The 23151-nt window shown below is 53.1% G+C and overlaps 4 protein-coding genes across 4 annotated transcripts; all 4 read left to right on the top strand.

Annotated features, from left to right (window-relative positions):
- Positions 1–2636: 2636 nt before the first annotated feature.
- On the top strand, positions 2637–6630 carry UCRPA7_2416 (putative sulfate transporter family protein; the record flags this gene model as incomplete). The annotated part of the gene is made up of 5 exons (XM_007914992.1): positions 2637–3159; positions 3213–3646; positions 3697–4874; positions 5088–5129; positions 5550–6630. 5 exons carry the CDS (start codon positions 2637–2639, stop codon positions 6628–6630), a joined length of 3258 nt encoding a protein of 1085 aa, XP_007913183.1.
- A 5377-nt stretch (positions 6631–12007) lies between these two features.
- Positions 12008–14467, top strand: UCRPA7_2415 (putative kinesin-ii 85 kda subunit protein; the record flags this gene model as incomplete). Its single annotated transcript, XM_007914982.1, has 2 exons — positions 12008–12308; positions 12363–14467. The coding sequence occupies 2 exons, from the start codon at positions 12008–12010 to the stop codon at positions 14465–14467; spliced, it is 2406 nt and encodes an 801-aa protein (XP_007913173.1).
- A 3542-nt stretch (positions 14468–18009) lies between these two features.
- Positions 18010–19797, top strand: UCRPA7_2414 (hypothetical protein; the record flags this gene model as incomplete). The annotated part of the gene is made up of 1 exon (XM_007915026.1): positions 18010–19797. The coding sequence occupies one exon, from the start codon at positions 18010–18012 to the stop codon at positions 19795–19797; it is 1788 nt and encodes a 595-aa protein (XP_007913217.1).
- Positions 19798–20650: 853 nt separating this feature from the next.
- On the top strand, positions 20651–22612 carry UCRPA7_2413 (putative carboxylesterase protein; the record flags this gene model as incomplete). The annotated part of the gene is made up of 5 exons (XM_007914938.1): positions 20651–20896; positions 20972–21264; positions 21345–21959; positions 22012–22474; positions 22538–22612. The coding sequence occupies 5 exons, from the start codon at positions 20651–20653 to the stop codon at positions 22610–22612; spliced, it is 1692 nt and encodes a 563-aa protein (XP_007913129.1).
- Positions 22613–23151: the final 539 nt, after the last annotated feature.

Here is a 23151-nt window from a genome sequence, read left to right as displayed (position 1 = left end):
TGAGAGGCTCTGGTATTCCATTGAGGCCTCTCAACAACATGCCGGACAAAATACTCTCAATTTCGATACCGGAGGTAGGATCGAGGGTCTCGCATCGTGTTGGCATGTTTCCAATTGGAGCATTTGTCGGAGGCCATGCAGGTCACGAAAGTATGGGACCACGAGGGCTGAAAAGATGTGCTCGGCAACCGTCTGAAGAGGAGATATTTGGAGATGCTGCAAGTGCAGTCCACATGGCCAATAGAATTTTTCTGCAGTGGAGTAGCTGTACGCATCAAGACACCTTATATGCGCCCGTAGACACTGTGTTTCAAGGCTGACGGCAGAATATCTGATGAGGCTTACCCCAAACTAGTCTTCTTGTCTGAAAGCTCTTCAATCTTTTGAGAAGCTTAACTTTGCCCTTTGCTCATGACGAAGACGCTTATGTAGGTAGCTTGAGTGAGATTCAATGCGTTCAATCCTAGACTCGCAGAGAAGTGGGAGAAAATAATTTACAGGATCAGCAACGTGGCTTCCACCATTTCAGACCGTCTTGATCATATTGCCCATCATTGCCATCGTATCAGATAGCACAGGATCTTCAAAGTCAATTCGCACTGGCTGCTGGTCGTCCGGGCCATCCTGGCACTGTTTGCATTGCATCATGCATGTTGCAGTTCCGCCGCGCTCACAATGCCCCTCCATCAAAGCCGAAGTCGACTTACATGAATGGCTCTGCGTGCAATTTTTATACCACAAGCCGATCAAGGTAGACAGTCTAGACCGTACAACAATCTAGATGAGTAAAATACATTTTCAATATCCCCAGTGCTATCAAATAAGTGGTTAGATCGGAGCAAGCGAAGACGGGTCTTAGAAAAGGTATTAGTAGCTTTGATCCACAACACGCGGCACGCAGCTCTCACCCCTGCAACCTGCAAAAAGGCTTTCTCGATAGAACCTTGCTAGACAGCGGGGCCCGCCACATGATAGATGCTCGATAGAACGGCCATGCAAAATTTAGCTGACCTCATTGCGCCGAACAGCCTTGAATTCACGCTATTCGCAGTGTCTCCTATTCTCATATCATGAGGCCTAGCCTGCTTTTGCTATCATCTTTCTTTGGCCTTCCGTTTGTATAGTACCTACTGTATTGCATACTCAATTCGTAAGATCCATTATTGTTATCATCTGTCGTCATTTCTCCCGCAGCACCACCATTCCCAGCATCCAACACAAGCAGCTTGCGCCCATACTTTCTGTGGTGGATGGTACCCACAGCCTCTCGTCAAGGCGCCATGCGCATCTGATAAGACACCTTAGTGCCCATTGAGGTGCTCGGCAGCACAGATAGCACCATCCTGACACAATGGCATCACCCTTCTCTTCCTGGAGGAGAAGGGCTCCTTCTGTGAGCTCGCAGGATCACCAAGACGACGCTCTTACCCACATCTCGAGTCCTCCACGGACTGCCCCTCAGGGCATTGGCGATGCTAGATTGCTCTCCTCGTCTGTAAGCTCTGCGCCTCACCGGGAACCCATCAGGTCCTTCATTCACGGCAGTACACGCGATCATATAAGTAAGTCTTCTTCCTCGCCATCGCCTCTCCTGTGCCGTAGCTCATTGGCCTCCTAGCTCCTGTCGATGGTGCTCAATATGCCCGGAGTGTGCGTGAGGATACTGCAGAGCTCGCTTCCTATTTCCTTTCCGACAAGAGCAGTGTCTCGAGCCCCGGCTTCCTAGCCCGTCAACGATCCCAGTCCGCCAATACTGCCCGAGAGTACATCTCTACCTCCGAACTCGAGCTTGATGACACCGATGCCAGCAATGCCGGGAGATCGGAGACTATAATTGAGGTGCCCGAGCCCCCTTCGCCAGAAGAAGAGGAGTTTGACGAGGACCTAGAGGCTGGTCCCTCAATCATTGCCAACATCCTGAGAAGATCTCCGCCAGAGACCAGGCATCCGATTGAAGCAGACGAGGATCAGTCACCAGCAAGACCTATGATGTCACCCTTCCAGGAGCGCCCAAGAACGCTGTCTCGCTCCAGTCGACGCACAACTGGAGAGCCTGAACAGAGAGGCGAGACGGAAACCTCGCCGTTGTTGAGAGGAAGATCGCGTAGTTCTCGATTGAACGGCACAGGAGGAGCCACTGATCTCGAAAGCCAGAAATCACCTGCACCCAAGAGCTGGCTGGGTGGTATGGTCGATATTACTGGTCACATGAAATCTAAGATGCATTCTGCTGTTGGGGTAGTTCAAAACCGTAAGCGCTGGGATCGAAGATCATTGTTCAATAGCATTGTCAAGGCACCGGCACTGGCCTTGCCTGCTGTGATCGTGGGCCTCATCCTAAACATACTAGATGCGTTATCTTATGGTAAGAAAGAATTTACTTTCACCAGTAATTGTTGCTTACTCGATCTTTAGGCATGATCTTATTTCCTCTGGGCAATCCGATCTTTGCTGGTCTTGGACCTGCGGGCATATCCATCTTTTACGTTAGCACAATAATCTCCCAAGTAATATTTTCCACGGGAAGTATTTTCAAGGGAGGAATTGGCTCCGAATTAGTGAGTGTAGAGAGACTTACTGCAACCTGAATAGCCGGCTGACCATTTCAGATCGAAGTAGTACCATTCTTTCACAGCATGGCAGGTACTATACAAGGGATCTTGGGGGATGAAAATCCTGAGGCCATCATTGCTACCACTATTGTCTGCTATTGTATAAGTTCCATGATCACTGGAGCTGTCTTCTTCAGCATGGGAGCGCTAAAGTTCGGCTACTTGGTTGGATTCATTCCTCGCCACATACTCATTGGATGCATTGGGGGTGTTGGTTGGTTCTTGATCCAGACAGGTTTTGAAGTCTCCGCTCGTTTGGAAGGGAGCTTCAGCTACGATCTTGATACACTGAAGATCATGTTCCAACCCGAGAAGGTTCCTCTCTGGATAATACCCCTTGCTCTGGCTATTATCCTATTCAACCTTCAGAAGCGATTTTCGGACAACAACCTTGTCCTTCCGCTATTTATATGCGCTGAGCCTGCTATCTTTTGGTTCTTTGTCTTAGCCCTTGATACCCTTAATCCGGCGCCACTCCGTAGCAGTGGGTGGATATTCGAGGCGCCGCCTGCCGATGAGCCATGGTGGTTCTTCTATACGTTGTTTCGTAAGTGCCCTTGCTACATCCATCACTGCCTCATGGGATTAACAACTTGATAGGATTTGATCTTGTCCACTGGGGTGCTGTTGCTGAATGCATCCCTGCTATGCTAGCGTTGACGTTTTTCGGTATTTTGCATGTACCAATCAATGTGCCTGCTTTGGCTCTTCAGACTGGTGAGGACCATGCGAACTTGGATCATGAGCTCAAACTGCACGGGTACTCAAACTTCCTGTCCGGGTGTGCTGGGAGTATTCAAAATTACCTTGTCTATGCTAACAGCCAGTTCTTCATCAAATCGGGAGGTAACAGTCGGCTCGCTGGATTCATGCTCGCTGGGCTTACTGTTGTTGTTATGATCACCGGACCCATCATCATAGGCTTCATCCCCGTTATGATGGTCGGCACTCTCATCTTTGTGCTTGGCTTTGAGCTTTTCCTGGAAGCTGTCTGGCTGCCCCGGAAGAAGCTCAAGTTTCTTGAATATATTACGGTTCGTGGGCCTAGAACCATGACACTGTTACTCTGGCTGACTCGAAGCAGGTAGTTGTTATTGTGCTCGTCATGGGCATCTACGACTTTGTGATTGGCATCGGTATTGGTATCTTGCTAGCGTTTGTATCTTTGATTTTCCAAACATCGAGGGTATCGGCAGTCACTGCCACCTATGCTGGTGATATCGTTGGCTCGACCGTCAGAAGAAACCCAACACAACAGCATTATCTAAAGAAAGTCGGACGGCAGATCTACTTGATCAAGCTCGCCGGCTTTCTTTTCTTTGGCACCGTTGTCACCTTGGAGGAGAAGGTCAGAGAACTCATCGCGGACAATGAATTTAGTCAACGGCCGATCAAGTACCTGATTCTTGACTTGCGTCAAGTTACAGGCCTGGACTACTCCGCGGGAGAGGCCTTCAACACTATCAGCCGGTTGCTCAAAGCTAAGCAAGTTGTACTTGTTTTAAGTGGCGTGGGTGAGGAAGACCCTATAGGCCGTGAACTACTCGCGGTCGGACTTGGATCTTCTGACAAGGACACACGTCTGATGTTCTGTCCGACTCTCAACTCTGCCTTGGAGAGTTGTGAGAATGAGTTACTGAAGACATTCTATACGAGTCAAGATGCCGTTCAGACAGCTCATCCTAAGCCCACGGACAGTCTAGATGTTCCCGGGAAGAAGTCGCTCTCGCCGGCTTTGGACCTAATATCTAGTTCTCCGCGTCGCAGTCACCTTCACGCAGCCGCGAGAGAGTCTCTGACACCTAACGAAGTGACACGTTTATCTCGTTGGCAGAATTTCAAGGAACCCATCCGGCTGATGCTGCAAATTTTCCAGGACCTCAGCGACAAGAATGAGGACTTCTGGGTTCGAGCAAAGGATTATTTTGTGAGACGAGAGCTATCCGAAGGCGAGATCGTCTTCCGCACCGGGGAGGAACCCAATGGGTTCTTTCTCGTGGAACAGGGAATCCTGCGAGCCGAGTACAACCTGCCTCAGGGCTGGCTGTGCGAGAGCATCGTAGCAGGAACCACCTGCGGCGAGCTGCCATTCTTCTCGGAAACCAAACGCACGGCCACGGCTCTAGCAGAACGAGATACAGTTGTTTGGGAGATGGACAAGGAAAACTGGGACAAGATGCAGAAGGAGGAGCCGGATGTGGCTCAAGAATTGCTGCGAATCTCGCTGAAGCTCACGAGCGAACGGATGAGCAGCATCACCTCGTATGTGTTGACGATGGCAGGATGATCGACGCTCTGCAGTTGCAACAATGTTAAAAGTGCTTTCTGGCGTGGATGGGTATCTAAGACAGAACATGTCTAACAGGGACGACTTGGTTTGGCGTATTAGTCGAAGAGTGTTGACGGAGGGCAATTTGGAAAACCATAGCATGGCATACAGTCAGAGCGACGCACATTTGAACCGCGTTTGTATAGCATCTTGAAGAAGTTAAATAGACTAACGGCCATATCAAACTGGTACGTAACAAGAAACTTGCGGCTCGACCATGCCTTGACGATGAAAGCAAGCTGCCGTGATTTAGCTGCCCTTAGCCTGTATGGAGAGGGGCAACAGTGACAAGTTCCACTATTGCATTACAGTGGGGTTGGTCGCCACTACACGCCCTTTGCTTAGCCTGGTCAACTGAACCACATGCGAGTAAGTCCCGTCTCAGTGCAAGCTTGCAAGGCTGACTCTTCTCACTTACATCTTTGTCATGTTGCCGCAAACTGCTACACTGTTTTACAGGCCGTTATAACAGTGACAATGAGCTTACGGTCTATACTAGGAGGGTCGAGCCGGGTGAAGAAGCCTTCAAAACCGCGCAGCACAAGCAGGTCGCCGTCGTCGTCGTGGTCAGACTCTCTGCCGCGGACCAAGGCTGGAGGCGGGAGTAGTAACGGTGGCAAGAAGAAGAAAGCCGCCAACAGAGACAACGAAGACGAGGAGGACTTCTTCGGCGACAAGCTTGACGACTATGGTCTTGTCAAGATCCTGGCGACGGACCTGACGCTTCGCGACGTACCGCAGGCGATGCGCTACAGCCGCGAGCGCATGTTTACGCCCATGCCGGAGCAGGGCGCGGGCATGAGCTCGACGCGCATCACCGAGGTGCTCAACTTCCGGAGGCGCCTGCCGCCTGTCACCACGACGGCGCACTTACAGGCGCTGCTTCTATCGCCGACTGCGGTCGAGCGCGAGACAGCCGAGCTGATCCGCGCCGGCACCGTGCGGAAGATTGTTGTCCTGCGGCGTGGCGGGGTCGGCGAGTCTTTGGTGCAGTTTTCGGACCTGGAAAGGATGCTCAAGGACAGCAGCGGCGTTGATGAAGAGACCAAGGAGGCGTTTCTGATGTTTCTAAAGGAGAATCCCGCGGCGCAGAAGGTGCCGCGTGCGAGGCTTCCGCCACGCCAGGCAGACCAGCTGGTCAGGGCCGGTTTCCTCACGGCGCACTTGCACCATGATGTGGGCACCATTACGGGGACGTTCTCAAGAGCTGAGGACAGGGGCACGATGATCTCACTCGCGACAGTGTCCCGGGCCGCATCTGGCTCTCTTGAAGCCGTGGGCGGCCAGGGGGCTGTGCATGCCGCGGGCGGAACAGGCGGTGGTTCCGGCGGCGCGTCCGGAGGGGAAGTCGGAGACCTATCACTTGCGGTCCCCGGCAATGGTACATTTCTGAAGCTGGTCTCTGCGGCATTGGCTCACCTGACCTCCATACTTGCTAAGGCGCCGTACAAAGAATGCCCCGAGACCATGCTAAAGGAGAGATGGGATGGAGGTGTTGCCAAAGATGAGGCAAGATTTGCAGCCAAGAAGGAACGCCGGGAGTTTGTTGGAATTCTACCAGGACGGACCAGAAAGTGGAAGGAATTCTATGGTCTGTCTTTTGAATGGATTCTCCATGAGGCCGTAGGGGCTGGCTTGATTGAAGTCTTCGATACTAGGAGTGTCGGCCGAGGTGTGCGTCTGGTTTGACAGGGAGAAATGGAAAGTGAAGACAAGATACTTGGTTGAATCATATGCCATCTAGTAAGACGGGGCATAGTTCAACCTGCAAGGTGCACAGAGGCATGTTTAGACGACCGAGAATATTCCGTCGGATGGATGGTTGTCTTAGCTGCGAGTCGGGGAGGAGGAGCCTCGAGAGAGCAACTCCTCGCGTCGCCTGTGCATCTGTGGCGTCGCGATTGTTTGACTTTGGCCCCGGCCCAAGGCGAACGGTCGACGTCAATACTGGCGTGTTATTTGCGGGTGACAAGGACGCCCCCAGAAGGGCTTACTTGCACAGCATGTCCCGTACATGCTCCCTGCGTCCGTGGTTTGTTTCGAAGTCTTGGACATGGGTCAGGCCCCAGGCGCATCTCTAGGATCTAAACATTGACCACTATACTTACGTCTCTAGTACTAGTCTGGAGTAAAGAATGTACCTTGATTAGACTGATATACTGGCTGACTCGACTGATGTCTTACATGTGCTCCGTCTTTGTCCTCTGTGTCTTGTAGGATTCTATGAACTGTGACAGACTCATCGGAATTAGAACCTGCGACAATCCATTGGGATGTGGGGGGAATAGAGTGACGCAAGGAGACGGTGGAATTCCTGGAATCGAGATAACGAAGACGGGTTCTCGCGATACCGTCTGCAAGGCTCCAGGTTAGCCTTGCTAAAGCTCAGGTAGAGAGCGTTTGATCTCCGCACGTCAGTGCGCGGAACTGTTCTTCGCCCAGAGAAGGAGGCACAGGAGCCTGGAATACTGTCTTTCTGACATATGAAATCACGGAGCATCTTTCTCGAATGCGATCTCTTAGCGATGCATGGGAAGCACCAGTGCTCTGCTATTGCAGTAGTCTGATGTGGTGCGACTGCATTTGCATGCATGCACGTTCTTCACACGAATCGGGAGTTGTCCCCTCGATTAGTTGTAGACGAGCCGCCATAGCAAGTCAAGCCGGCGATCTCCTCCCCAGAAAGATCCAGCGTGAGTCGTTGCGGAGTTCTTTGCCATTGAACTCATAGAACAATCTAGTCGAGAAAGCCTTGCCGTAGTTAAAGTTGTTTGTAGTAGATGTTTCTTGAAACTCTCGTGTGCGCGGGTTGAAGATCACTCTAAATCTTGATGTAGAACCGCGTGCGAACGTTACCGTCCCAGGAGGATCAATCGGCACTCGGAATGGGTTGTTTCTCGAACAAACCCAAAGCTTAGCAAGCTCGGTAGCGACGTGCGGTGGCCAAAGGATACTTGCCGTTTGAGAAACGCATTGATCCCGCTTTCATATGCATATGGTCCATTCACTAATGTGGTAAATGGACCGCGATTAGGGGCGACATAGCCATTGCTGATTAGACGATTTACCCATATTCAGGGGATCATATATGTGCTTCGCAGGTCTGCAGGTTTCAACGACATATCTTATGAAGCATGAAGCTAGTCTTTTATCCCAGGCTCCGAATATGGGAAATTCAGACGCAGGGTCAAGCACACCGAGTGCTGAGCATTTAATATCATATATTTTGCGCGATTGCCAAGGTTATTTGGGCGTATGAGTTACTATGGAGTGTTCGCAGGTGTAATGGGTGTGTCTGGGCTTAGGCAGTGCCGGGTCTCATGTACATAATTTGCGACGTTGTATCAAGGCGATCTTGGAATCCAAGTTCGAGAATGAAGACGGCTGTGGATTAGAAGCGGCGCAGAAGTCGATTTCGTGCAGCATGGCGAGACACGGTCCCGATGTCTCTCTACTGTGGTTCATCGTGATTCACCTGGCTCTCTCCTCCCTAGGGTTGCACTTCGGGGCCCACCTGGTAAAAAAACCCCAGTACACTCTATCTACTCTACTGTAGTAGCGGACGTCAAGGTTTGGTCCGGCCAAATGTTTTGGCAGTAGTGATTGCCTCCGTCAAACATTTCGACTCTAAAATTGTTCCAGTCTACAGAATAGTGATAGCTCTGGCGTTGAAGGCATCGACAGTCGCCATGAGAACACTGCCTGCCATTGGCAACTTCCGACAGCTAGCGGGCTGCCAGAAGCCGAACATCCAGGGACCGAACTATCATGGAGGCTGGTGTGTAATAATCCTTGTACATATGTGCACGGACACCCGCCGTCTGCACTGTTGCTTTTTGTACGGTCTGGTGGTGTGGTGTGGCAGTCTTGGAGCGAGGGAGACCTGGGGGGAAGAGTAGTGCCGGCCGAAATTACAATGTGCCTCTCGACTTCAGGGCTGACGCCGTTTATTCGAAGGGGCGAGAGATTGCTCGGTGTATTGTGGCTTCGACGTCTCGTCTCAGCTATCTGTTACGTGACGCCTCACCCAATTAACAGACAGAGTGGCGGCCACATGATGTCTCACTCATCGGTTTTAGAGTCCTTGAATCCTGGGGGAATACTAGAGCGGGTTGTGAAATGTGAGATCAGCGGGATGAGGAGATGACAGTCGTCGAGAGTGGCACGCGGCGCGCCGACTGTTTACCACAATCATCATGGCCGTGACGATTCTGCTCAAGCTGTCGACGACGCTACTGTAGGTTGGCACCATTGGACCTGCATGCTGCAGTCTAAATGCTCAATGGTGGTGTATGCGACCCTCTGATTTTCCTCAGTCCCCACGGTTTGTGACGGAGAAGAAAGGGGTTACGATAGACTAAGCCACGGTTGATAAATAGGAGCATAGACCAGAACTCCAGCGGGCGCGATAGAGGTTTTCGAAAGAGGGGCACTTTGATACTTCCGAGTCAAGTCGCCCTCGCCATGCTGAAGGCGTGCTAGGAACAAGCCGTGAAGAAAGACAAGACGCCCCGCGGGGCCGGGACGCATCCGTAGAGAGGTTCCTGAGCGTTCAGCACGTCGTTGGTTGTGTAGCGGGAGCCACATGAGCAGCCATGCAAGCTCTCTGGATGCTCATTTGTTCCTTGCAGGAGCCCGGCCGGAAGAAGGCTACGGCAGTACCTCGTGGTGGAGTACCTAGGCGAGGAGGGACGAGTATCTTGCTATTGCCCCCTTCTCGAACCCTGGACGGCCCCTACATCCCCTGCTCACTTAATCAGGTCTAAGGTGACGTTGCAGGGATTCTGCAGGGGCCGACAGACGGTCCCCCAAATTGCTGCTCGCAGAAAAGGGAAAGAGTTGGACATCTCGAGTCCAGGAGAGGTCAAGGCTCGCTGTGCCCAAGCAATGGATGGCAGGCTTCGGTCGATGGTGGATACACTCCAGTCTTGACTCGCGGATGAGGCATGGTACGGGTGCGACTCGTCAACTGAACCTGGGCTGGGCTGGCCTGGTGGTGAGTAGAGTTTGGTTCGGTCTACACTACGAAGATAGGAGGAGTCAATCACTCAGTCTAATCAGTCAGGCCAGGACCGTAGAAGGGGGACCGGGGAACGGAGGAAAAACAGGCACATGAATGAGGGAAGATAATGTAGATTGAGGAAAAATTCCCAGACCATCCCCTTCCTCCTCCTTCACACCCGGAATTGTGAATAGAGGCAGGTTTCGTCCTATTCAAGAACAGTTCACCTTCTGCGCGGGGCCATCCGCAGCTGCCGTTCTTGACTTTTTACCTTAATCTTTGTTCATTTGTGCTGTAGCATTCCTTCCTTCCTTCCCTTACCTCTTACCTTGCTTTACCGTACCTTCCTTGCCTCGAGAGCTCCCGGGGGTACCTAACTTACCTACCTGCTACTTGATTTGACTTCCCGTGTTGCAGCTTCCTCCAGCGTCTGTGCTACCATTGGTTCAGGCAGGTTCAACGGCCAGCAAGCTACAACCGGGACGCTTGTCTCGCCCGCCCACAGTCCCTCGCATCCACCTCGTCATCCCTTTCCCACTGTCTCTCTATCGATTCAACACACCAACGACCGTTGCCGCTACAAGATCTTGGAGCTTCGCGTCGCGGGCTGATCTTTGTTCGACTCGTGCACCCGTCCTTCAAGCTGGTTGTGCGCGCGATCGCCTCTAGTTACACTCATTGAATCAACCCTCGATACATACGATACTAAATTGGAACCGAGCCGGCACGCCGCGCGTTTTTCTCTTTGTTCTATTCGTATCCGTCGCCCACGGTCGATCTACCCACGAGCCGTTTGACACCACTGCTTCAGGTTACGGGGGAGGAAGAAGCAACGTCTTCCTACAGCTGCAAATTACCCACGCGCAACTAGCTGCCCTTGTGTTCTCACAGTTTGCTTTTTGCGGTTCCAAAAGCAATTCTACGAGCGCTTGGAAGGGTCCCTGCGTCAGAAACAAGCATAGGTGCGAGCTTGCCGACCTGAAGTCAACAGCGCAGATCAGCCACTGTTCCTTCAAATCACTCCTTGACGGCGGCGCTTCCACGAGTTTGTCCGCTTCGTGATTTGAGGAACAGGAGCATCCCTTTACTGTCTAGAACAACTCCAAACAGTCTAGGAACCACTGTATGTACTAATACCATGTTCGTCTCCAGTTTGTGTGGTTTTGTTTCCTGGCGCATTTGGAACCCTGGTTGGGCTCTAATTTGTTATCATGCTGTTTCCCAGCTACTTTTCCTGTAATTCACTTCTAATACTCAGCACTGACAGGTTTTGCACAGTTGTCGACTTCTGCTGGGCAACGTCCGGGCGCTGTGTCGCATAACAACGTTTCACCACCCTGGTACAACAAATTCTGGTTCTAAGCCCCAATTCTATTCCCGGTGACTCTCTGCGGGGGTTCTTGGGACGAAATACAACCCTCCCCAGATAAGGCATTGAACAACACCGTTGATCGACCCCTTCTCCCGGTAACCCCTTATGAGTTGATGGACCAGGCCGGCACTACCCTCGATAACTGAGCTTCGCGGGAGCGGTTTAAGTTTGCTGGTTTCCGGCTACCACTACCTAGGTAGGGCTGCATTCTGGACAACTTTGCATCAGACTCAAAAATGTCGACTGCGTTGCCCAGACCGGCCCGTCCGTCCAACGGACCGCCCACGGTGGCGCTTCCCGCATTACCTGTCGGGAAGACAAGAAAAAGCACTGGAGGGCTCGCGATACCCGCCTCTAAATCGACACCGAGTACTCCAAAGAGTGGGCTACGGGCCCCCTCTACTACATTTTTACCTCCTGCAACTCCTGCGCCCACTACGGCCCTCCCTCAGCCACGGTCCGTCTCCAGTGTCGGTGGTCCTACCGGAGGCAAGACGATACGAAAAGTAGTGAGCATCAACTCCTTTCCGCAACCGCCCAGAGGAGATACGAGGATCACGAGCCTCCCGCCGAGCCCGCTATCAAATGGCGCTTCAAATCGCAAATCTAAGACTCCTACCACCCCGAACTACCATTTGAGTGGAACACCGAGTTTGCTAAATGGAACTGGAGAGGGCAAGTCCGTCGCAAGAATGTCTGACGGTCTAATTAGTGTGTCATCTCCACCACAAAGTCGGAGTTCGTCAGCACAAGACTCGTACTCGACATCGGCAACTCAGTATGATGATCCCGTTGATGGCATAAACCCGAAGGCGGCAGCAGACTCGTCCAAGCGGCTCTCCAAGCCTGACGGTAAAGGTAACGTCCTTGTCAGTGTAAGAGTTCGACCGGACGCTGGCAGCCAGGACCGCAAGACTGAAGGCGAATGGATGGTCGATGGACGCAAATCTCTCATTGCATATGGCGGCAAGGAAGGAGGCGACTACTATTATGGTAAGCGACATACTTTCGGTGTCTTTGACAAATTTGGCTAATGAATTATTACAGATAATGTTTTCTCGACTCACGATGATAATTCAAGAGTATATGACCACATCGCAAAGCGGCTAGTCCGCCGAGTCATGGAAGGCTACCATGGAACTGTGTTTGCATACGGTATGACCGGCACAGGCAAAACATTCTCCATGCAAGGCACAGCCTCGTCTCCTGGTGTGATCCCTCTCGCAATCACCGATATCTTTTCGTACATTCGAGAGACGCCATCACGCGAGTTTCTTTTAAGAGTCAGCTATCTTGAAATTTACAATGAGAAGATCCACGATCTCCTCAGTATGCCAACAACAACCGGGCTTCCCGGGGGAGCAGCTCAGGAAGAAATCAAACTTCGTGAAGATAGCAAGCGAGGAGTTTACGCCAGTCCACTGAAGGAAGAGATTGTCCAGAGCCCTACCCAACTGCTACGAGTTATCGCTCGTGGCGACCAGGCTCGCAGAACAGCGAGCACACAATTCAACGCCAGGAGTTCTCGAAGTCACGCAGTGGTCCAAATTGTTGTAGAGAGCCGAGAACGCATTCCAGGCAATGCACCGGGCGAGAACAAACGCCAAGGCTTGCTGCCAGGCGGTGTCCGTGTCTCAACGCTGAGCTTGATTGATCTTGCTGGGTCAGAAAAAGCCGCTGAGACGAAAGAACGACGGACGGAAGGCTCTCACATCAACAAGAGCTTGCTTACCCTCGGAACGGTCATCGCTAAGCTATCAGACTCGAAGGACAAGGATGGCAAGCCTGCTGATAAGGATGGCAAGCATCTTCCTTACAGAGACAGCAAATTAACTCGACTGCTCCAAGGAGCATTGTCCGGCAACTCTCTTGTTAGCATTCTTTGCACAATACAGATTGGATCCGCCGGTAGTGCTGCCACTGCCAACAGTCATACCACTGAGACCATTAACACACTGAAATTCGCATCACGAGCGAAAAACAACATTGTGAGCCATGCTAAGCGTGCAGAGGAGGCTCTCGGTGCCGGTGGTGATGGTGGAGCAAGAGTACTACTCGAGCGATATCGCATGGAGATTGTCGAGCTGAGACAGCAGCTTGATACTCAAGCCAAAGACAAATCCAAGAAGGAAGATGAAGAGGAGAAAGTTCGTGATGTTGAGGAAGAGAAGGCCCGCGAGAAGGAGGCCGAGCACCGGCACGAGGAGCAAATGCTTGAGATGCAGCTCGCACGGACGGCATTGAAGGAGCGTATCGACCACCTCAACAGGCTGATCCTCAGCTCTAAATCTATCGGTGTCAACGCTAGTGGGACTTACAGTTCGCTAGGGATGCATCCACGATTTTCTCAGGCATCAGCCCGGTCGTCGATGGCCACCTCGACTAGCGGCAGGCCGTTGCTGGAAAGATCAGCATCAATGACCTCGTCCTCGTCTACTGTGGGTCGACGATCGAGTGGTCAAAGAATGTCGAGCAGCGGCGAAGCCACAATGGCGGATGATGAGGACAGTCTGGGCGAGTTTGGTGACGGCACAGCATCGCTTACTGCGCAAAATCGGGCTCTGCAGGCTGATCTTGTGGATAAAAATCGATACATCGCGACCCTCGAGAAGCGTCTTTTGCAGGCGCGTCGTGCCAGTTCATCTCGCACGTCAGTCGGTCTGTCAGAACGGAACAAGGGTATCATGGTGGGCGAGGATCACAGCGTAGCAACCGTTCTTAAGGAGAAGGATGCTGAGATTGCCGAACTGCGAGCCCGGCTGGACGATAAGGATCGTATGCTCGCAGCACTACGAAGCGCTGCGAGATCGAGAGATAATGCTGACCGAAACATCGAGTCGAGATCTGAGGTGCGTGCATCTCAGGTCATCGAAAGCAATCCGCCTCAGCCCCAGGCTAGCAGCCCTCCGTCAAGCTCTCTTACCGGGCAATTCTCTGAGTTACGCAAGAGAACAAAGAGCGTGGACGAGATGAGCCGCATACTCGACGAGATGATCCAGGATCGGGTTGAGACTGGCCAGATTGTTCGAGGAAACAGGGGCAGCGTGAGAGTGGCCAGTGATCGAAAACACGACACTCTGACAGAGCCCAAGCGACTAGAGCCACTGAGGCAGAGTCCAATCGACCCTCAAATGATGGCTGTCGAAGTGTAAACCTATTTTTTCTTTTGATATCGGGGTTCGGCGTGTGTATTGGCAAAGCGGTCATTGTAATGACGTGTTATGGGTTCGAACTTGCTTCCAGGTGGTCAAACGGAGTTTGGTGGATATGTTCTGTTTCTGGCCGCCTGTCTTATACCCGACATATTTGTGTTTGTTTGATACAATCAAGACTGCAGAGAGCCGTGGTCTCAGTTGCAGCACGGGAAAGGGGGGTTTGTATGATAATGTAGTTGAGACAGGAGGCGGGAGACGGCCACTTCACAGATCAGGTTCTTCAAAGAGCTACGATGAGATGGCGATTAAAAGTAGCAGATATTATTCTCTAATAGCACGCCGCATGGCATTGAACTCCAAGCAAGTAATCCATTATTGGTGATCAGGAGCGGACACCTGTGCGGGACCATGCTCGTTTCCTCCATGGTGTTTGTTCACATGCCAGTGTACCTAGGTAGTCCAAAGATATCAAATTAGACAACATGGACGGCCAAGTGCACCGAGTCTATTTACCGAAGGCCGGGCAGCTACATGTACTCTAGAAGGCGTATGGGGTGTAAAGAATCCGAGATGTTCAGCCCAAAGACGAGTCGTCTATTCTTGGATGATATACGGGACAGTTTGTGCCCGGCGGACGAGTGGCATGCCACCTATTTTGCCATATTGCCCGTCTTACCCTCGACCAGGTCAGAAGTCAGCCACATAGCGACTGTGGGCAAACTTTACCGGGTGCTACCGCGGACGGTCGTGGCCGTCGTCGAATCGGCCGTTTGCCACTCGACCCACGTACTATATACGTAGCTCTGCTGACAACGGCTTGAAGGCTTGATGTCGGTGGCTCTTTGCTGCGTACCTGGGCGGGTTGGTGGAGGTCTTGTCTCACAGAACAGCCTTAGCTTCGGTGCTCTCCTGCACCATTAGTAGGCTTCATAGAATTCAGCAAGTCGTCGTAGAGCGTGGCTAGAGAAGTATGTACTCCAGTACTATGATGGAGCACTGCGTATGTGAGCGCGTGAGGCGAAGCCAACGACGGGCCCAGGGACCAATTCAAGCGGGCAGCGGCTTGATCCTCCCCTCGGGTCGGTCTAAGGTTGGTGCCAGCGGAACCCAGGACCCCGGGCCTTGCCTGCCTGGCTGCTGCTGCTGCTGCTATACGGTGGAGTAGACGGGGCGTCCCTTGTCTGTTTGGCGTGGTGATGGGCACTTTAGGTCGTTTCAGAAGCGACAGGGGTCAAATAGGGATTTCCCTCTTCCAACCACCACCAGCGAACGCCAATTCTGTTGGTCGTCGTCCTGCAGAGATGTGACCGCTACTGTAGCTTGTAGCTATTTACTCCCTCCCGCTCCAACACAGTTCACGGCGTGCTCAGCATTCCGTCCACTCGCTGATCCGTTTTCCCTCCCGTGCGAGTGCTTGCTGCTACCTACACACGCTACAGTACCTATAGGTATTCTGAAGAGATCCATTCCTGTGCCTGCTGCCGCCTCTACATTCTGCAGGCCTGACGCCCTGCAGGAAAGCATGCGCTTTTCGGGCCTTCGAGAACTTGCGAGCCAGTCACGGCGTCAGATGAGGCGTGCGAGATCCTTGGGCCGGGCAAGCCAAAGGCGCCGCCTTCTGTGTTGGGTTGGTTGGTCCCAACTCGCGTCGTCCGTCACGGGCCGTTAAGGTCGAGGTAGAAAGACGCCCACTTTACAATGGTACCACCACCATCGTACGCTCCGCAGGATACTTGCCACTACCTTCCTACCTTCTCATCAGGGACAGATATTCCAACAGGAAAAGGGGCGGCTTTGCGGGGACCGCGGGGACTGGAATTAGCTCTGCGACCCTGCGACCCTGCGATGTGATGCGATGCGATCCCGCGTTGTCTCTCGTCTCTTCTCTTGCCCCTCGTTCCCCTCTATCATCATCGTCATTGCTCGTAGTCATCATGATGTGCGTTTGTGGAACAGAATGGCCCAGGTGCTGCTGATGCTCTGTCTCGTTCATGCGTGTGCCATCTGACCGCCCTCCGGCCTCCCACTGACAAACCCAATGGCATTTGCAGAGCGCCTGTGCGTGTACAAGACTGACACAGCTGCTCCCGTTTTCCTGTATCTCTTATTCTGTGACCCCCGGCATATATGATCGCCGCCCAACGACCAGTCAGTTCCCGTTGTGCCATGCTGCTTGAGTTTCCTTGAAGCTCGTCTCCCTCTCATTTTGCCTCTGTTTGCGTTCCTCAACTGAACAGACGGGTCCTTGCTCTTGAGCACAGCATCTCTTTCAAACTACTGACGATTGCCTCTTACGACTCATACTCGACCAGGAGGGCGAGTCGTCACTGTGTCACCGTTGAGCGAGCCGGTGGTTGAGCAGAAGTGCCCTCAGACTCCGCGAGCCAGTGCCAGCCTGCCCATGCTCAAGTCAGCGATGGTGGAGAGACGGCCTGTTGCAAATTGAAAGCTCATCTTGCTCGAGTCCACGAGACCCCGAAAAACCCCTTGATTCTCACCCTGGTCGGGGCCCTTGCAGGTATCCTGGTGGATCGTCGCTAACACGCTGCCATGCGACAGCCCATTTGAATAACTTTGGCCGTTATCCCCCGCGTTTCCCTTGGGTGCTCTATCGCCGGGTTTTTTTCCCTTCCCTTCCACCTTGCACGACGCTGCGCTGTGATGTGCTGAGCTGTGCTGTGCTGAGCTGTGCTGTGCCTGCCACTCGGTGCTCACTCATACGGCCGGCCGGCCCACCTGGGGATTGGGGATCGTCGACCATCCCAAGCGAGAAAATAGGGGACGCCGCACCTTCTTTTGCCGTTCCTGGATCTTGTCAGGATCTGACCAGTGGACCGGGCCCGTTGACAGGACGGACTGGGCGGAAGAGGGGCACTGAAAGTGGGCGAATGACGTCCTGTACAGCTCCTTTGGGAAGCGATCAGAGAGACAGACCCTCTTAAGTGCTCCTAACCTCAGCGGCGGTCAGGCCCCAAAAGGGCCCTTCTCACCCTTCTTACCCTTTGCATAGCGGATTATCGATTGCGATGCGCACAACCGCCTGCCTCTGACAGGCTCCGGCTGTGAGATTCGCATCGTTAATCACACCTTAGCGGCTTGCCTCTCCTTCCCTTCCTCGGCTGGTCCAGCTTCTCAGACTCTTATTACGTGACAGTAGAGCCTTTTCTACTTAGTTTTAAGCATATGACTGACTTCGGTCCCCAACGGCGCGGGCTGTCTTGACTTGACTGGACTGGACTGGACCGGACTTCACCTGTCTTGCCTCGTCAGGACTCAGGGCGACTGTGTGGAAAACTCTACACAACCTCGTTTTTTCGAGGAAGAAATCTCTATTTCTCGAGATCTTCTCTTCGGGATTAGAAACAACTTCAGTCGTCCCATTGACTTGGGATGTGACACTGTCACCAAAGTGTCCTTGGCCTTGGCTGGCGCCCACCACCATCACTCCTTTCAATATACACACACAATACACATACACACTCCTTTAGTACATACATACCTGCATTTTCACTTTCCCACACAACGAGAAACAGGTCAAGATGCCGCCCACTCTTGACCTCAGTCGCACTTCGCACTCCAAGATGATTGTCTCGCCGCCGCGGATCAACCTGAGGAGGGCAGCATCATACACTAAGGACGGTGGTCCTCTCTCCTCAACCTCGTCACGCTTCGGCTTTAACCATCTCATCTTCGCCTCACCACCGCCTTCTCCCGGCCTGCCCCAGCTCGTGCCAAGGCCCAGGAAACCTTCCAACACTCCGCGCCCCAGTCGCGTGTTCCGCTTCGTCTTCTGGCTATGTGGGGTTCTTCTACTATTCTATCTCGCCGTGTCCTTCGTCCGGCAGGGTCATGTTGTCCCTATCATGGGCTGGGCCAGCCATCCTCACGATGAGTATGAGATGGTGGCGCAAGATGACCTGCCGGACTTTCCTACCCCGATTGTCATCACTGACAAGCGAGGGAGGGCCAAATGGACCGTGTCTATCCCGCCCACTTACGGCTTCCCGCTGAGCCTGGAGGAGTCAGCCGACGTTGTGGCAAAATGCGGAGAGGTCTCTCAGAGAGTAGACGCTCTGCATCACAACGGCCACAGCATATCCGACATCAGCCTTGTTGGCAGCGAGCACAAGGATCGCTACTTTTTGGACGTCCAGGAGGCGGAGGAGAAGGGGTTCCTGTCTGGCAAGCCAGAAAAAGCTCAAGCTGCTATGGGCGAGAAGCCTGTTTGCCAGAAGAGTCTCACGTACGTGTTGGAGTCGGCAGATGCCGGCTTCGGGAGGACGTTGATGACCTTGTGGATGGCGTACGGCCTAGCCCAAAAGGAGGGCCGCGCATTCTTCGTGGACGACACCCGGTGGGCCTACGGAGAGTACAGCGCGATATTCGACCCGCCTCCCGTCCCAGCGTGCCGGCCGCCGCCTCATCATGAGATGCTGTTGTGTCCCCGGCAGGCCCGCCATCTGGTGGTCTCATCGGCAAACACTAAAACTGTCTTCGGCGATATGTTTGGCGAGTCGGATGATGATATCCACTCAAACCAGAAGGCCATGTTCGAGCTCGCTCATCAAGGCTACAAAGCCTTGTTTCATCTCAACCAGATGGATCGTGAATACGTTGTCAATCGTGTCCAAGAACACAAGGCGAAAACCCAGGCCGCCGAGGGGCATGCTCACAATGGAGTAATCGTCGGCGTACATGTCCGTCATGGAGATCTCCACCCGTCGGAATACCAGTACCACGGGTCATACATTCCCACAAACATTTATACTGAGCGAGCGCGCGAGATTCTGAACACCACCTTTGAGCTGCGCGGCGCCCATAGAGGCGAAGACAAGGTGGCAAAGGACCACTCTCTCCTCGTCCTCGCATCTGACGACCCCATGGTCTTCGATTCTGAGGAGTTCCGCGGCGCGACGCCAGCACAGGAGCTCATAAGGCTTGCTAGCAAGACCACCATTCAGCAGGTCAACCCCGACAGATCTGTTATGCACAAATATGTCGACGAGACCTTTGGTTGGGAAGGTGGCTTCTTCGCTGCCATGTTTTGGAACCTGGGCTTGTCCAGCGAGAGCGCAGTCAGCGCTAACAAATCTCCCGAGGCGAAGAATGTTCCTTCGTCTGAGACCGTGCGGCTGCGGAGCTTGGTCGGGCGAGCCTACATGATGGACCTCGCGGTCCTGGCTGATCTGAGCGACGTGGTGATATGTACAGTAAGCGCCATGGGCTGCCGGCTGCTCGGCGTCATGATGGGCTGGGAGCGCGCCATCCACCATGGCAATTGGGTCAATGTTGACGGACATTTGGAGTGGTCCGGCGTTGCCTGGTGATCGGATCACCAGGTTGGCTAGGCCACGCTTGGCATCGTACAGGACAGGATAGAAATAATACTGGATTACCATTCACATATTTGCATCGAAAACGGCGTTGAGGGTTTGTGTGAACAGCATTTGAACAGGGGAAGGGGCGAAACCATGATACCAAGACGCAGAAAAAGTTTCACTATGTACAGAAAGATCATTCGCATGCATGCATGTATATGCCAGAGATATACTGGCTCACATTACGTTCGCTCAATGGGCGGTCGAGAGATAATACCACAATCGTTGCTGATCACAACATGAATGAGCTCTTTACAAGTGCTAATAACTGGGTCTGTTCTCGTGAATATTGTCTATGCCGAGGAATGGCTTGCATATGATGTCAACCTACCCCGCTGCTGAGTCTTCGCCTTAATATTAAAATGATAAGAACGATTCATTAGGCCTGGAGGCCATCGTTGTTCTACGTGAGTGAGGTCTTCCCAGGCAATTCTGGGGGAGGTGCGCCGCCTTGCCTAAACGGGACGACTGGGATGCTGTGATTGGATGTTCTATAGTGCGCCGTCTGCATTGGGTATAGATTACGAGCCCTTTCCCACCACCCGCACTGGATGCAAGCCAGGCCTTCACAGATCTGGAAAAGGGGATGGCATTTCTTGAGATCTCGGCTACCATTCCCCAGGTTCGTTAATTTCTGAGGAAACGGTAGACACGCTATGAGACGGAAAACCCGGGGTCGACCCGCGCCGGAGCTCTTGTGAGTATGTCATAAAGGGGCCAAGACCTCGAAGGGAATCTGGGAAGCACTCTTCTATTTCTCGTCTGTCTGATTTTTCCCGGTGTAGTTCGTAAAATCATTGTCATGGGCATCTCGTTGTTCTCTCTGGCACATCTGGCACAGCTGCCCTTGGCCTTGGCTGCTAAGACCTGGACAGTTGGGCAGACCGTAAATACCACAAGTGGTCTGCTGCTTGGCCATCCATCAGAGTGGGCGCCGGACGTCTCTGAGTATCTCGGAATCCCCTTTGCGCAAGCACCGGTGGATAGCCTCCGCTGGGCAGCCCCCGTACGGTACTCCAGCACGGCTTCCTTCAATGCGTCAGACTTCGTAAGTGGCGACTCGTCTCCCCTGAAACATTCGGGCAGTCGCCTCTTTCCATACTGACCATCAATGTGACCACAGGGCAACACGTGCCCACGGCTAGGCGGAAACGTCCTCAATGCTACGAACAAGGCCTTTGCGAATGTGACGAACGTGGGCGCCGCGATTCTCGGCCTCCAAGGCGCGCCGAACGACACTTTCTCTGAGGACTGCCTGACGGCGAACGTCTGGACGAAGCCGCAGACAGGCGATGCCTCGAAGCCGGTGATTGTCTTCATACATGGTGGCGGGTTTAGCTCAGGAGCCTGCACGAACCCCTTCGAGTCGGGAGCAGTCTTTGCGGATGAGCAGGATGTTGTGTTTGTGACTTTCAAGTAGGCACCTTCAGACAATGGAGTTCAATACTAAGGCCAACACTTGATACATATGGCTTGGATGTACTGACACATCACAGCTACCGTCTCAGCATTTTCGGCTTTCCGGGCCATACCAACACGGACAAGGTGCCATATAATCTGGGCCTCCTCGACCAGCGCCTGGCGGTCGAATGGGTCCGCGACAATGTCAAGGCCTTCGGCGGCGACCCTTCCCGCATCACACTGTTTGGCTCGTCGGCCGGAGCCGCGAGTGCCGACTATCACTCATATGCCCACGTCGACGAGCCCATCGCCTCCTCGTTCATCCCGGCCTCGGGCACAGTCACAGCCTTCGGCGCCATAACATCTCAGGCCGCGGCAGAGAAGTGGTTCGAGGTGAGCAAGACGCTCGGTTGCGGGGGCAGCTCGGCGGGCGTGGACGACGTGCTGGCGTGCATGCGCGGGAAGTCGACGGGCGAGGTGATGGCGGCGATCCCGCCCGTGACGGGCTTCTCGGCGGTGCAGTCCTCGTTCACCGCCACGGTCGACGACACGCTCGTCTTTGCGGACTACTCGGACCGGACGCCGGCCAAGCTGCCTCTGCTCATTGGGAGCAATGACGCCGAGGCGGAGCTGTTCGAGGTCACGTCTGCGCTGAAGGGCAAGACGTTTGGCGGCTCATTCTGGGCGGGCGTCACCAACGCCATATTTACGTAGGTTACGGCGTGAGACAGAGCTGTGCAATAGGCTGACTATAAGTCCAAGGTGTCCCGTCGCATTACGTGCCAATTGGAGTCTCAACGCGGACCAGCCGACATGGCGATATCGTTTCTCGGCTGCGTTCCCCAACACGCATCTCAGCACGAACGGATACAGCGGTGCGTGGCACGGCAGCCAGAACGTGATCCTCTTTGGCAACTCGAGACTGTCCGGCGATGCAGACACGACAGAAGAGAAAGACTTTGCAGCGTATCTCAGGGGTGCGTGGGCAGCGTTCGCACGGGATCCCCAGAGCGGACTTGTTGACTATGGCTGGCCTATATATAGCCCGGGCAAGGATACGCTCGTGGAGCTGAGCGGTCAGGACGGGAGGAAGGCGAGCTTTGTCAATGGGGACGAGTATGATTTGAACTGCACGCCCATCGCGGTGGTGACGGGGACGCCGACTGTGAAGGCGACGCCGTCCGCCATGGGGAGCGGTAGCGACTCATCGACGTCGGCTTCAGGTGTAAGTGATTGAAAAGGTTTCTATTCTCGAAATTGAAAGCTTGGCTAATAAATCTTTAACTAGAACGACAGCGGGAACTTGTTACCACCGTCACTTGGCGTCATCTCTGTCTTGATTACCAGTCTTTTTATCAGGTAGACGGGGATATACCAAATTTTTCAAAGTTGTAATTATTTCACTGCTTCGATCATGATCTTGGTGTTGTTGCTGACCAACTTGAGAAACAAGATGTCAAGTCCATCTTGACACTGAGATTCCTCGCATCTCAATATGAAGATAATTACACAAGGATCGCGGAACACAAAACACTCGCTATAGCCGTCTATTTACTGAAGTAATTGATCAAAAATGAGGAACAGCCTTAAAAGCCAGGATTGAATATGAAGGGACACTAGAACCAGTAAATGTAGTGGACGAGCAGTTGCAAATACTAAGCATCTAAGAGGTGGAAAGGGATAATGCTGATGCTGGCTTTCACATGCGGCGGCTCGTATTCGTGTTACATATCCCGGGAGGCGATAAAGACTGATACCGGAGACATACTCCAGAAAAATCGACGGGAGGTCTCCCAAGTAATATTTTCAAGTCATCACCTTGGAGGAAAACATGTGCAATTGACAAATACCGACTGGATGGGACCGGATTGGGCAGTTCATGGTGCCAGGCACAGCAGCAAA

The sequence above is a fragment of the Phaeoacremonium minimum genome (assembly GCF_000392275.1).
Source record: "Phaeoacremonium minimum UCRPA7 unplaced genomic scaffold PA7_03_scaffold_160, whole genome shotgun sequence".
In the NCBI taxonomy this organism is placed as follows: Eukaryota; Fungi; Ascomycota; class Sordariomycetes; order Togniniales; family Togniniaceae; genus Phaeoacremonium; species Phaeoacremonium minimum.
This window is presented reverse-complemented; position numbering and strand designations above follow the sequence as displayed.